The sequence below is a fragment of the Talpa europaea genome (genome assembly GCF_964194135.1).
Source record: "Talpa europaea genome assembly, chromosome: 10".
In the NCBI taxonomy this organism is placed as follows: Eukaryota; Metazoa; Chordata; class Mammalia; order Eulipotyphla; family Talpidae; genus Talpa; species Talpa europaea.
The window spans coordinates 35,819,483-35,835,348 of record NC_140077.1 but is presented as its reverse complement, the minus strand read 5'-3'; the positions used below and the strand labels follow the sequence as shown (position 1 = coordinate 35,835,348).

General features: G+C 50.0%; 1 protein-coding gene across 1 annotated transcript; it reads right to left on the bottom strand.

Moving 5' to 3' along the window:
* Positions 1-786: 786 nt before the first annotated feature.
* MAT1A (methionine adenosyltransferase 1A) lies at positions 787-15,866 on the bottom strand (the record flags this gene model as incomplete). Its single annotated transcript, XM_084245439.1, has 9 exons — positions 787-889; positions 1,472-1,605; positions 1,941-2,123; positions 3,180-3,398; positions 7,729-7,872; positions 8,304-8,416; positions 11,471-11,593; positions 12,377-12,454; positions 15,773-15,866. The coding sequence occupies 9 exons, from the start codon at positions 15,864-15,866 to the stop codon at positions 787-789; spliced, it is 1,191 nt and encodes a 396-aa protein (XP_084101565.1).

Below are 15,866 nucleotides of genomic sequence, written 5' to 3'. Positions count from 1 at the left end.
CCAACTGAAGCCTGTGGGTTAATCCCCTAATTCCCAGCAACCTTAGGTCTGCGGGACAGGCCACAATCTGCTTTGTCTTTGCTCAGGTTTGTTTCTGGCATGAGAAGAGGGGTACAGCTTCATGAGTGCAAGCTCCTGGACTCATGTCTAGATCCTGACATGTGTGACTGTGGGAACTTGCGAAAGATATCTCAGTAGTCCGAGCCTCAGCTCCCCATTTATAAGTGGGGATAAGAAGAGGTGCTACCTCATCACACTGCAGTGAAAAAGAAATGGGATCAGGAATTAGCTCAGGGCCTTGCACGTTGTCGATGATCTTGCCGCTGTCAGGTGCTGGCCTGGGAGCAAAGGCCTGGCTCAGGGTACAGGTGTGAAGGGCGGGCCCAGAGGGAGCCCTGAGACCAGGGAGAAGCACTCTGGGGGTGGGGAGGGAGAGAGGAATTGGTCAGGGTCCAGGCTGAGGGGGAAGGTGACTGAAGGGATTTACTCTTGACAGAAAGGGGGGATTTTTCACAAAATTAACATCACCTTGGTCTGAGGGAGGGGGCGGGGAACATCATGACCATCCTCAGGAGGCCTGCTGACCCCTAGCACCACAGAGACCTCTGTCTCCTGCCCCACTAGGTGAAGACAGGACTGGAGGGGGTGCGGGTAGAGTGAGGGGAGGCACTCCCCGAGGGCAGTCAGCCGCCAGGGTTGGGGAGATCTGAGAGTTGGGATCCTGGAGAAGAGGAGGGTGGCCACCCAGCTGCCTCCAGGGCATGGCTGGCCCAGCTCCCACCAGCTCTAGAACACAAGCTTCTTGGGAACTTCCCACGGGAACTCGTTTCTTCCAAAATGGCCATAGCATGCCGTCTTCTGGTAGATGGGCCTCTTCAAATCCAGATCCCTGCATGTTCAGTGGAAGAAAGGGCCATTGAAATGAAAGAGGAGATTTGGAGTGGAGTATCACCACACAGTGATTTCCCACAAGTCTGTCTACACCACACCACTGCCGCTGGCCCCCAGGAAACAGGCTCAGAGGCACAGGGATTTCCAGCTACCCAAACACACCCGGGGACCAGGCCTTAACCTGCCTTTCTCCTCACCACTTCATTAACCTAGTCTAGACCACATTCACTCAGCCAAGCTCCAGAAATCAAGGGTGGCATCAGAAACGAGAGCAGATGGGACTAGATTTGCCCACCACAGTCAGTCACTTGGCCTTATACTTATTTTCCTAAGATTCTCTCCCCACACACATACACTTGTTTAAAGACAACGCCACTGACCACAGTGTCTACTGGGCCAGAAGTGATCTTGTGACCCCTCTTTCAACCTGAAAACTAGACATCCTGCATCTGGGGTGTACATGGGTCTTGAGGGAGGCGGGACAGCCCTTCTTCCTGTCTCCCTTTCCATTGATCAGAACATGTTGGGGAGGGGAGGCAGGTCCTGCCTACTAACAGCAGCCAGGTGAGGGCACTTTTACCTCACAATGACGCCAGGCCGAAGGTCGAAGTTCTTATTCACCACATCTAGCAGCTCCCTCTCTGTCTTCTTAGAGGTTCCGTAGGTGAAGAGGGAAATGGACAGGGGCTCAGCCACACCAATAGCATAGGAAACCTTCCGGAAGACAGCAGGGTCAGGGACCGAAGCCTCTGTGCAGGGGCCTGACTCTCACAGAAACCTTGATGTCCTCAGGCAGGGGCTGCTGGAACCGTACATCTTTTGCCCAACATGCTCCTCCCACCTTGCCTGCCTAGAAATCCCAACCATCTTCATGGCAGGTCATTCTGTACAGTATCTGCACAGAACTCGGGTGCCCCCCTCAGGTTTTCAGAGTACTGGCCCAGCATGACACACGCAGAGTCATATCCCCTGGCAAAGTGGTGGCCTCCCACCAGGCTAGCAGGACCTTTCTCTGGGCAAAGTGTGGGTGAGAGTGGAGCCCAACGCACCTGCACCAGCACTCTCCGGCAGAGCCCTGCTTTCACCAGGGACTTGGCCACCCAGCGGGCAGCATACGCTGCGGAGCGGTCCACCTTGGTGTAGTCCTTCCCGGAGAAGGCACCACCTCCGTGCGCTCCCCAGCCACCATAGGTGTCCACAATAATCTTACGGCCAGTGACGCCCGCGTCCCCCTGCAGAGGGACGGGAAGAAATGAAGGGAGGAGATGAGAACCAGAGCCCCCCAGTAGCTGGGGGGAGGAGGCAGCTGAAACACTGTGATGGCCACTGACAACAACTTAGAAAGGGCACCCTGAAACTTCCTGTGGGCATTTTTCAAAGACCCCTTGGCTAGGAGTCAGCCAGAAACCCTGGGCTCAAATCACAGTTCAGACCCTGAGCAGTAACAGAGTCAGGAAAGCCTGTCAGAGAATCATCAGACAGTCTGGCAAAAGCTGTGCCCGGGGACCAGAGCCAGGTCCCAATGTGTTTCCATGTGTCAATCACAATGGAGAAGTCCAGCTGCAGGAAGAAGGTGCCACCCAGCATATGCCACGTCGCCCATCTCCTCCTCAAGTGTCCACTCTCTGCACTACCCATCACAAAATATGCTTCAAAGAAAGGGGGGGTTGTATACAAGGATTTGGGGAAAGTCTACATACTAACTCCCCTCCACTTAGAGAGTCAAGGCTACACAAGTATGTCTAGGCTTTGTGAAGTCCTGCCAGAAAAGCAATGAGCATTTCCTCTCTTTCACCCTGTGTTTCTGCCACTGCATTTGGTCACAGAACCCATGATGGGGGCTCTGATTTGTGGCAACACATCCACAGCTGAGGCCCCCCTGGCAGTGCCAGCAGTCTCTACCAATATCTACTTCTGCACCTTGTTTTCATCTAAAAAAACTGCCCCACCTTGGCACCCACAGGGTTAAAGACAGCCTGTTTCAAACACCTGGTGAGCACCACCTGGAAAAGGTGGGTCTGCAAAGGTGAGTAAGCACCCAAACAGGAGCAGCAGCAGCATTTGGGCTATTGTGTCAGCAGGTATGAGATGTCTAGAGTGGGGGGTGGGCAGGCACCACTAAGTGGGAGGATTCTGGGGGCATGTCCCCAATTCCTCAGGCACTGACAGAGACACAGCAGGCTGATTTCACATTTTACCCAGGGCCAGACCCCACTGGGCCACACAGAGCCACGGTTGCTCAGGAGGTAAGCAATCTCAGCACAGACACATCGGAGGGGAGGGCGCACCTGGGGACCGCCGATGACAAATCGCCCGCTGGGCTGCAGGTGGTAAATGGTCTTTTCATCCAGGTACTTGGCTGGCACCACGGCCCGAATCACCTGCTCCTTCAGTGCCTTGCGCATGTCTTCCAGCGATATGTCCTCGTCATGCTGCACGGAGATGACGATGGTGTGGATGCGCACGGGGATGACTGCGCCATTGTTCTGTGTGTACTGGACTGTCACCTGGCAGCCAGGAGAGGAGGAGACACTGTGAGGCCCTGTCCGGAGCAGAGGACACATTGCTGTGGCTGGGCATGAATGCCCAGGAGGTAACCAGGGCTCCCAGGAGTCGGGGGAGAGGGACTTATGTCCTCAAAGACCCTCAGGAAAGCTAATCTGCCACATTCTTTTATTTGAGTCATTGCCCAGTGGTTTGGCATGAGGGACGTGAGGCCTAAGCCACTCCCCACCTGTGACCACAATTGCAGTAACACTGGAAGACTCAGGTTTTAGAGTTTCCTCTCAATGTGAAGCCACTAGGCTCCTTCTATTTCAGAGGGTCCTGGGTACCAACAAATGTTCCCCTGGCCAAAGCCCTTTCTTGATACCCCAGTGGCCTGGGACTACCTATCCCAGCTCCTGCTAAGGGGCCCACAGGCCGCACACTGAGGCCCAGCCCCTTGGTGGAGGAGCTCTGGAAACACACAGCACCAGTGGGCTTGTCTGCTGTAGGGACAGATGATGAGAGGGACTCAGGCTGAGATGGAGGGAACAAGCCCTGGATTGGTAATTTCTGGGTGTTTTGACAAAAGAGAAGAACAGCAGAAAAGAGCTGGAGGGAGGCAACCTGCCTGAAGTGTCCTGGAAGGTCAGACCACAGGGAAAGAACTAATGCTCACTTTTACTAGCATGGGTCAGTTCTGTGCCCATTCCTGGCACTTCGGCAAGATCGGTGTTCTATCTCCACTTTGCAAATGAGAAAAACAAGCCTACGGAAAGTGAAACAACTTGTCTGAAGTTACAACCCAGCCAGCGAGAGCCAAATACCGTGCTCTGCCTGATTCCAAAGCCTGTGTCATTCCCACAGCAGCACAGACCAGAAGCTTCTCCAGAGACCCCATTCTTTACTGACACATCAGTGAGCAGAAGAGCCCGATGTCACAGCCTGATGTGTCTGGTAACAAAGGAACGCAGCCTTTTCTACGGTGGGCTTGCAGAGTGTGAGGAAGGACATGGTGAAGATGGCAGATAAAGCCACGAAAGAAACCAGCACTGGTCACATCACACAAGCACCATATGTTGCAAACCAAGTCCAAAGCCATGAGAAGCTATCACTAGCCCCATTTTAGCAAGTGAGATTCCAGTATAAATACCTTGGTCAAATCACACAGCCAGCAGAGCTGGGAGCTCACCTTGAGTCATGTGGCCTGGTAAGCCAGCACTCTGGCTCGGAGAAGGCTGCCACTCAAGCTCCTGAAGGATATGTTGGAGCCACTGGCCCTCTACCACTCAAGGCAGTAGTGCCCAGCATGGGGTGGAAGGCGCTGTGGGATATATGGGGCCTGTAGAATGCAGCTAGGTTAATGGTCCTGGAAGGGATTCTGGCAGGTGGGCATAGCCTTACCCTAACCCCAGGGCCTCGACAGGACCTCCCTAGGGCTGTGCCAGCAGCAAGATCTCTGCATGCCAGAAGATCCTCAGATCTCTCAAACACTGGACCCCTATCACACTCATACTCTGTGTTTTGCTGAGTCCACAGAGCAATTGGTGGTGTCCAGGAGGAAGAGAAAGAGGCCTGCCCCTTGATGCCTGATTCTAGTGAGATGGGCAGGTTCACACTGACAGCTGGGGACAGAGGGCAACCCCTTCAGTGCTGGGCTATGCACACACAGGGCCCAGTGAGAGGGAGCTAGAACTAGGGGGTGGGGGCTCCCAGAATGGGAGGCCCTGTGGCCAGCTCCAGGACCAGATCTGCAATATCCGGTGCAGGAGAAGGCTCGCATCTTGAGGAGCCACTGGGCCTGTCTCTACTGCTCCCCTGCTCCATGGATTCTCACCCCTGATGGCATCAAACGCCAGGCAGCGCCCTTGTACAGCCAGAGCTGTGGCAGAGCATAGGGCTCCAAGCAAGGCTCTTATCTCATCATGTCAGCACAATGTGGAGAAAAAAACACAGCTCTGACTAGTAACAAAAATAGCCATCCACATTGCACTCCGTTCCCAGTATCAGCAGCAAAAATTTGTTCAGGTGTGAAGACTCACCATGTTCAGAGTCAACATTGCGTGGAGGATGGAAATCCTTCAGGAAGGCCTAGAATTTGTTTCTGTCACAGCACCTGACCTCGCCGTGAGGCAGCCCCATGCAGTGAGCTGGGCTGCTCCAAAAGCCCACCAGGGGTGCTGGGAGGGGGCTCTGGGAGAGCACCTAGCAGACCCACTCCCACATGCTCTATGTGCCAGCTGGCTCAGGGCGCCTGGCAGGAGAGCTGAAGAGACCCTGGCTTCCAAAGTAGCATTTTAAAGAGAATTCTGTGTATCCTTGTAGGAAAGGCGACCCTGAAAGGACCTGTGGTCCCCTCCCCTCCCTCACTGCCCAGACTTGGAAATCTGCTACTAACTAGGCAAAATGAAGGAGGTGGGGCCTCCAAGCCACACTCCTGTACAAGGAAAGGGCACACTCAGTGACACCACTGACTTCCTCCCAACCCTATTCTAGGATCTCCTTTTCTGTGAATCTCCACCCTACATCACAGCATAGTTCCGGTTCAGGCTGGGCACAGCATGCCAACATTTGTGGGCCGTTTCGGTGCCATTGCAATCTATGTATTTTGGCTCTCATGTCCCACAACCTCCAAGAACACCTGGGGAATGCAGATGTTTCTACTTTTCACTTTGGGGGTCACATGGATAACACCTGAAAACCCAAGGAAGGGTCCCTTTTATACCACAAGTACCCTTTCTTGCCTCAGATCCTGTCAATAGGCAGCCTCTGCCCATGTGACCTGGCACTCTGGGTGAGAGAGATGCACCCCCGTGCAGCTGGAGTAATGCGGCAGGGCCACGTGCACCAGGCTGAGCTATAAAAAGCACATGTGCCAAATTCCAAGGTCAGGGGTGAGAAAAGGCCCCATCTGGCGGTAGCTGAGGAAGACGTCCATGGGGACTTGACTGGTCACTGATGGACAGACAGGGACCAGAGAAAGATTGCAAGCAAAGCAAAGGATGGGAGCAAAGCTACAACACTAAAAAACAAAGGGAACATGAGTGAAATAATATAGAGTAGAGCCAAGAATGCGGGAAGGGAGCAGCAGAAGTTAAAGTTGGAAAGTTGTAAGAGGCCTGGAGGGCCAGAATAACAAGTGGGAGCTGGTCTCCCATAAGAAGCAGAAAGTTGTAGAAGATAATGAGCGGTTATTAAAGAATTGGCTGAGTGTCCAGGCAAGGAGGAGTTGGCCCTGGTTCTGGCCTGGCTAGGAAAGGCCAGGCTGGAGCAGGGGGATGCTCTATGAGAAAACACAGGGCACAGGAAGTGGAGTGGAGAGAGTCGCCGGGCAGAGCTCCCGTCTCAGCTGGGGGGGACAGTGCACTGCCTCCATCGGGCTCTTGGGGCACATTTGTCTGCAGGGTGAGCAAGAAAAAGGGCTCACAGGTAGAATATTAGTGAATTTGTGGAGATGGGAATTGGACCCACCAGCATGGGTGGAGTCGCAGAGAGGAAGGCCCAAGGAAAGGGGCCGTGAGGGTCAGTGGGGTTAAAGAGGGTGAATGGAAAACAGGAGAGTGAAGGCGAGCTGGGGACCTGGGTGTGTGCTAACATTTGCATCACCTCCGATCTGCAAATATAGACATTGGGGGTGCAAATTTCAACACTTCAGGGAGCAGAGAGGTCAGGGAGCAGACAGGTCAGGGCCCATGGGCAGAAAGTCAGAAACAGCAAAGGTAAAGCCTTTTTTTAGGAGAAATAAAGGGCCCCGGCAAGGTGCTGACAGCACTTGCTCACACTGCGTTCAGGCCTTGCAGAGTGTGGAGGCCTGTGTGTGTGGAAAGGCAGATGCTGAAAGTGGAAGGAGGCAAGAAGGAAGTTTGTGGCAGGAAGTAGGGAATCACCAGAATCAACATATGCTAAGAAGGAAAAAAAGAAAAGTCTGCTCTTTCAATTTGCCTATACTTTTTAAAATATTTTTCATAACAAAGGTTGAGGTTAAGGAGAAAGCACCTAGAGCCAAAGATTTTTCAAATAAATAGTTCTTCTCAATATCAACAACCCTTTTAGTGTCCAGACAGGATATTTTGATCCTAAAACTGATGAGAATCAGCATGTCTTGCCCCCAGACTGCCCACCTGCGTCCATGCAAGTGCCTCTTCCTTAAACCCGCCCCTTTCAAAATGCAGCTCTTTGCCTGCCTGCAAGTAAGCAGGTGTTTCCTTCTTAAGGAACCTGTCCTTATAAATATATATATATATATATATATATATATATATATATACACACACACTGACAAGAATCAAGAGGACTTGGGGGTGCTTCAAGTGTGAGCCTGGAGTGCCACGGGAGGAGAAAGGAGCAGCTCACTTGAGTCTTTGAGTCAGGCCTCAGCCAGGGGAGGACCCCCGACCGTCTCAGCTCTGCCATCCGGGCATTGAGTTTGTGAGCGAGGATGATGGTGAGGGGCATGCACTCTTCTGTCTCATCGGTGGCATAGCCGAACATCAAACCCTGCAGCAGTGAAAAAAGTCAGTGAGGACCACCCACTTTAGACAACAGAACAACTTCCTGGCAACCTAAAACTTCACTGGTATAGTGCCTCGTGCTGCAACATTTGCACTGGGCACCTGTGGAGAAGGGATGTGGTCCCTGATACCCAGTGCTCTGGGTGGGACAGACAAGCCCAAAGTAGGTGTCAGTGACGGTGTAGGCTTTCCCAACATGGGGAGACCCTGAAGTCGCTGACCCATGGCAGGGGTGTCCAATTCACGCTAGGCACATACATCCGCAGTGCCCCTGCTGGAAAGAGGGGACATTCAGAAGTCCCTGAGTATGCCTAACTCGCATGCGATTTATCCATCATCTCCCAGCACAGGTGAGAGCAGGGCGGAGATGGACTTACCATGCCAACACCCTGACATAGCGCCTGTGCTCGGTGTTACCTGGTCTCCAGCACCCACATCCTCTTCGTTTCTGTCTAGGTGGACACACTGGGCAATGTCCGGGGATTGCTGCTCCAACGCCACCAGTACATTGCAGGTCTTGAAGTCAAAGCCTGAGCAGAAGGAAAAGCAGGCCTGAGTGGGGACTCACGTCAGACAGATGGCGGCTGCGATGTTTTCGGGGGCTGTCAGTTCCTGACAGAGCATGCAGCATGGGGGTGGATGATCGCTAGCCAAGTGGGTCTGTGTGGGCCCACCACTGAGGCCCAAAATAAGCCAGGTCATGGATCTTTCCCCTACTATCAGAACTCTCTGGTCAAAGAAAATCCCCCATAGTGCATTTTACTGTATGAAATTATACCTTGATTGAAAAGATACATCCTGCAGAGAACTGCAGCATAAACACCAGGTCACACTACAGCTGCTCTGGCTACACTCATGCTCCTTTCTGCCTCTTCCAGAGGTGACTCCCAGGACTCAGGTTGAAAGTCAGGGTCCTCCCACTCTTGCCATTTCTGAACGGCAATCCCAGAGGATGCCTAATGCAAGTACGAAATACACTCAGAAAACACAGTGTACGTGAACAGTCAAGAAAATTCTAGATTCCGGAGTCCTCTGGCCCCGAGATGTGCACGGGACCTGGAGCCATGCCTCTGGAGGCTGAGGTCCCATCTGTTCATCCCCAAAACTTAGACACAGAGCAGAAGGCGGGTCCTCTACGGCCAGGTTCAGTGTGCTGGGCACAGGTTCAGGGAAGTCTTGGCTAGCAGCAGCCCAGGGAGCCCCACAAAGGAGCCCCCAGGCGCAGACAGCATGTTCTTTTCCCAGTCTGTCAGCACAGACACATTGGACTCAAGTATTAGTGGCAAGTGACCAACTGTCACCTTCCTGCCAGTCTATTCTACCCTCGCTGCCAGAATGGGCTTGCTAATAAAAATAAACAAATAAACCAGATCCAACCTTTTGCTTCTGTACATGCTTTAAGTGGAAACCAAATGAAATAAAAGTGGAGCTTTATTCCAACTCAGCCCTTGCCACCTAAATTCCATCATCCTGAGTGAACACAGGTTTCACCTTAAATATGACAGACTTTTCCATCCCCACGAGGTGCTGCCTAGATGCTCCCCCTTTCACTCCCTACCCCCATGCCCAAATTCAAATAGTTCTTCCTGGACCCTCCTATAGCTCTTCCTTGCCCACTAGGGCACCAAGCCTCCACTGCCCACCTCATCCTGCAACACCACAAAGCATCGGGTCCCCTTTGTCCTGAGTAGCCTCAAATGCACAAGCTAATGAATAATCTCTACAGAGGGACTCACCAATGTTGCATTAAATATTTTGCATTTTCTCTAATCATTCCCTGTGAGTCACTATTCTAAACTATGAATCTTCTCAGTGCTGAAGAGCTAACCAAGGGCTCAGAGTGGCTTGGAAAGAGTTTAGGGGACTTAGGGGAGAAAGGCAAGGGTCGGGATGAGCAGTGAGGCCGGTGACTCTGCAGCAAACAGCACTGAGGGGGCTGCTGGCCTGACACTTGCTGCTATGGCCGTCTCTTTGCGGTTCTACCTGGGACACGGACAAGCTCAGCACCAGAAACACAGCCAACAACAGGGCTGGGCTCGCTTTCACATCTCCCTTTCTAGGAGGCATTATCTCCTGGGAAATTTCCCGGCGACCTAATGCAGAACAAGGTTTGCTCTTCAATAAGGTCTACATGTACGTAAGCAAGCCTGCTTTTCCTGGTAGAAGGGGCTGAAGGCTCTGCATGGTAACCAGTCAGGAAGCTGCTGCCCTGGGACAGAGTGTTTCTTCCATGAATGCAGACAGGGAGAATTAACCTGCATGCACTAGTTCTCTTGATAACCCCCAGAGATTCTTGACATCCCTCCAAACTTTCATGTGCTTCAGTGAGTCCTTGGGGCCAAGAGACCGTGACCAGACTGATTTCTGTACATCCGGGTCCTCACATGGTGAAGTGACTCTCTCACATACAAAGTCATGGGGCATCACCCCAGCCTACCCTGACCCACAAATGCCACACACCACCCTAAACAACCAGTCAGTGACACAGAGCAGAAACGAGCACTTTCAAACAATTGTGTCCATGAGTCTCCAATACAGGTGTAAGGCCAGGAGTGTTGTCTAGAAGCAGGCTGTCAGTGCCCCTGTTTAGGGCCACTACCTTCTTCTAGGAAATTCAGAGAGAGCCAACTGAGAACCCAAAAAGACTTTTTCTTTTAAACCCATAATTACATGTGTAACCTAATGCCAGGAGTCATGATGGAAACCCTAAGAAGTGGAGGTCAGAGCCCTACCGAGGAAGCCAGCATGGAAGACACAGGACCTCCAAACACCCCTGTGATGTCAGTGTCTACAAGCTGTTAAGTCCTGGCCCTTGCACCCTAGTTCTTTGATGTCTCTACAGGTTGGGCCCTTCCTGGCTGCCCAGCCTTAGATGTCAGAATCTACTTCTGGGCCCTCTCAGCCCCGCCTGATCACAGTGCTCCCCCTCCATTCCCACCCGGGTCTGTGCTCCTCCCCTGGGTTTTGGGCTCCCTTACTGTCTGGCACTGGAGCTAACCTGGTCAGCCTGGCTATAAGTCCCAGTTCTGGATTGAGTCCTCTTTTTCCTTGCCTATAATGGAAAGCAGCACAGCGTAGCAGAACGCGCAGCAGTCCCCAGCCTGGCAGCCGCTTACTGTGTTACTGTATACAAATGATTCACATCACTAAGCCTCAATTTCCTCATCTGCATGAAAACTACAGCAGCGTGCCTGAGTCTGACACTTAAAGACCAGCACCCATGCCTGGCGGACAAGAGAACTTCTCCTCAACAGAGGGCATCTCCGTTGACTTGGCACTTCTGCCTCCGTCAAAACCAAGGAGGTTTGCCGGCACCACGGAGGCAGGACCTGAAACAAGTCCAGGATTAATAGCGAATGCACACTGCTGGTTCAGCTGGGCACAGTCACCTGGGCTGCCATACTTTTTTTGCCAGAGAATTTGACCCTTGGACCTGTGTTTTCACTGCTGGAACTGTTTGCGTTTCCATAAGACTGAGAGCCTCAAATTTGACCTCCCTCAGGTCTATCAGGACCTCAGAGCCTATCAGGACCTCCCTCAACAGAGACCAGTGCCTATTTTAGGGCCAGAGGCCCTGCCCTCACCCTTAGCAGAGTCGTCATAGCCGATGTGCTTGATGGCATCTCTCACCACCCGCTGGTAGTCCACCATGGCCGTGGAGGTGATCTCCCCGCACAGCAGCACCATGCCTGTCTTGCACACCGTCTCTGCAAGAGAAGGCGAAGTGAGCCTCCACGCACCTGGAAAGGCATGCTCAACACCTAGATGCCTCCTGGTGCTGACGGGAAGACTCACAGGAACCCTACAAAGAATGGACTCCAGAAAGAAGAGTCACGCTAATAAAGGGAGGAGACCCCAAGGGCAAGTGCCCACCATCTTCCTATGTTGTCTGGACACCTGCGCTTTGGAAAGAATTGGTCACCCTGAGTTTTCATACCAAACCCTTGTCTCAGTTTCCTCAAGTGTTAGGTGAAGCTCGTGAGACTGCTGTGTGGAGCGAAATGAGACCAAGCTCGTGTGAGGCTATCACTAAGAATGCAGCCAAGGGCGAGCCTCTCCTGCCCCCTTATTGCTAAAACTCTGCCACAGGCATTAGGGACTGGAATCCTAAACAAAGAACCAAAATAGTTAGCCTGCTCCCTGGCTATTTACAAAGATGTCATGGTGAGTCTACGCTCAGAGGGGCACAGGTCCCTGCAGTGTCTGACACAGAGGATGGGGGAAGAAGCGGTCTGTGCCAGCCAGAGGACAGGGTATCACAGTAAGGAGAGGGTGCTGGTGTCCCTTCTGGGCACTGGGACCTGGTGTCCTTGGCCAAGGTCCTGATGTAGCTGCCCCCGCGATGCCCTCTGCAGTGAGGACTGCACTTGTTCACCTTCAGGTGCTTCAGGCTTCGGAGCCCCCGACTCTCCCCTGAGCTACAGCACAGGCTGGGCTTTCAAGTCTGGCCCAGTTAGGTCCCCAGCAGGAAGAGAAAGGGCTTTTCTTACCACAGGCCACCTTGGCATTGGGGTCCTGCTTGAGATGGGCGTCCAGCACCGCATCACTGATCTGGTCGCAGATCTTATCTGGACAAGAATAAGCACACGTGAGAATCCCATACATGTTAGGTATAACAACTTGAAATGTTAAAACAAGTAGATATTTTGCCAGTTTAGATATCAATCTACCCACCTAAGGATACATGTCTTGAAAGCATAAGAAATTTGAAGGTTTTTAAAAATGTTTATTCCCACTTCTAATTATTGATGATATTGATTATATAAAGTCATAAAAGTCCCTAACAAAGGAAATATATTCCAAAAACAATCCTGATTTTTAAAGCAACACACACATACACGCACACACACTTCTAATGAAAAAGTCCATCATTCCTCAATATAATCCCTTTAATCCTATATCCAGAAAAGTCCTATAAATAGAAGCTGAAGTAGCTAATACCATCAGTAAGACTGGGGTGCCAAGATGCAAGATCAGACGGCACAAACAGATGCCCTGTGCCCAGGCTGAACAAGATGCTGGGTGCTGAGTATAAACACCACGCCTGGTCCCTGACTCCACACACAAGGACTCTCTGGCAGCACCTCTACACATCATTTCTGTTTTGTGCAATACTTCCAGAGGCAGCTTTCAGATCTTTCCCAAAATTCCTTCAGCCTCCTGAAGGCTAGATGTTCTTAATAGTGGGGTCAAGGTGGGACTGGCAAGATCTCAGCATGAGCTGAGGTTTGAGCTTATTCTTCCACTATTTGCCTAAAAGACTCATGGTCTAGCACAGATCTCTGAATGACACTCTAGAAAAATGCACAGTTGCTTTGAGTTTATGTGGCCTGTCAATATTTCCCTTAGTGTTCAAAACACCCATACAGTTTTCATCTTAATAAATGAATGCTTGAAATATTTCCCCAGTTTTATTGAGGAATAAGATACAAAACACCTGAATATAGTTAATGCTACAATTTGGTAAGTTTGGACATATCCATACAAGCATATGCATATACATACATCACCATGATCAGGGTAAAAACATATCACTCAAAATGTTTCCTTGAATCCCTGTTTTTTCTTTTAAGTTTTTAAATTAAGAGTCTAGATCCAGAATCAAGTGATTCATTCTACTCTTGAAAGCATGTAAGTTCTATCATTAAAATATTAATCTGCCATTAAAGGTGAATTCTTTAATCTTTCCTTCAGAAATTGTTACTAAACACATATTTAAGTTTTTCTAGCTATCCTCCTACCAGTGGCAGTACTGGCTGTATAACTAGGTGTGTCTGAGTTAGTTCATGTTTTCTGCACAGCCAAACTAATGAAGACCCCTGTTGTTCAAATACCCTCACTAGGCTACCCATCAGGACCCCTTGGAACTACTCACATGTGGATCGTGGATGGCTCTGATTGTTTAAGGGGCATAGGTCACATGTTCCCAATGAACAAAAGAAGCTGGATAAGGGATATTAAGGATAATGCTAAAATTGAGCAAGAGTATTAAGGTAGCGCCACAGACTAAGCTCCAGAGACTAAGCTAACGCCTAAAGAGGCCCTTTTGGAACTGTTTCTTCAGGCTTTCGAAATTTCTATCAGTATCGCTTAGTAGGATTAAAACAGCCAATATGTGGTTTTCTTGGATGTTAAAAATGAAGCATTCATTTTGTCCTCCTGACATAAAGGAATTTAGCACTGGAACAACAAGCAGAGAGTCACCAAAACTTAAGGGACACTAACAGGTCTGAAGAGTTATAGTGGCAAGTGAAATCAGACAAATGGAAGGCCTGCCAATAAGTAGACAAAATAATCAGCTGATTGGCTGGAATTGCCGTTCTCTGTCCACGGAAGACACTGCATTGTGTATGACTGTCCATCTGCCACAGTGTGCCAACGCACCTGTTTCCTCCAGCTGGAGCGAATTCTCCTCCTAAATTATACCTGGGTTTTATAAGCCATGGAGCTGTCCACAATGTGTCAGGCATACAATACATCTGAGCTTATAAGCACAGTGAACTTAGTGACTTGAAAGTTATGCACAATGAAAATAGCGATTTACATGAAATTCAGTTAAGTCACATACGGAACTCAGTGTAAAGCAGTTTCTCAAAGCAGTTTCTCACTTTTAGGGTCAGATAATTCTTTGTTGCAGGAGGAATGGTGCCATGCATTCAGGATGTTTGTAAGCATATCTTGCTTCTATCTACTAAATGACAGTAGCACTCCATTCCCACATAGTTATGATGACCAAATAGGTTTCCAGGATTATGAAATGCCCTAGGGGGATAAGGGCAAAACCACCCCCAGTTAAGAAGGGCTGGCTAACACCCATAGAAGGAGTAAATGCATCAAGAAGCCCACAGCTGAGATACAAGGCCTGAAAGTCGAATCTCTTTGAGAAAGAACAAGATGAGGAAGATGAAAAGTTAGACTTGATGGGTAAGTTACTTAAAACTCCAAATACTCGTCATTTTTGAAGATGTGCTTAAACATACCAATCAGTTAGTCTAGCCCCTAAGGTTTTCCCAGATCAGTGGTTTTCAAAATGTGGTTTCCAACCAGTAGCATCAGCAACTCTTGGAACTTATTAAAACTGCAAAACCTTTGAGCCTCACCCAAAGTCCACTAAATCAGAAAATCAGTGCAGAGGGATGGGGGCATTGCTCATCAGTCTGTGTTTTAACATCCATGCTGGTGATGCTGATACACACTGAATTTTGTGACTTCTGTCCTTGAACTTGAGGCTCTGGTCATGGTCCCCACAGTTACCAGGGAAGACTCTCATTTCCCCAACATCACAGATCACCTATCTTTTGTCAACCAAAAAAATGCTTTAAAATTTCTTCCTCTTTAGGAAATCTATACTTCTTTTAGACAATGTATCTAAGGCTTCTGGGACCTAGAGGTCTAGCTCAGAGATTAAGATACACTGCTGTTCACACTGAATTGCACATGCTTGACATACAAACTCAATGACCCATGGTCTTGTTTGAGGGACCATTCTCTATTAGGTTGCTCATTGATAATCAATTAAAGGTTGACATATATATATAAACACACTAGATACACGTGTGTATATAGGCACATAAAAAGTTTCTCTCTGATGATACATTTCTATGTACAATATGTTTAGCTATTTATAATATGTCGTCAGTTGCAGCCTCCCCATGCCGAAATGCTAGTAGTGGGTTGCAGTGGGGACCCTTGTCTCCATCTACTTACAGTTTATCACTGCATAGTGAGCAACTGTCTTACAAAACTGCAATGAATGGAATAAGAAAAACTTTGTATTGTTCCACCAGAGATCCTTTATAATCACTAACACAAATGGTTTTTAAGACCTCTAGTAGAAACGCCTTCCTCAGGTGCCGGTAGCCGTCTGTCCAGGACAACCCACTTACCTGGGTGTCCCTCTCCAACAGACTCCGATGTGAACATGAAGGCTCCTTCTTCACTTAGAGAACGGTCATACAAGCCATCCACCGGCCCATTCAT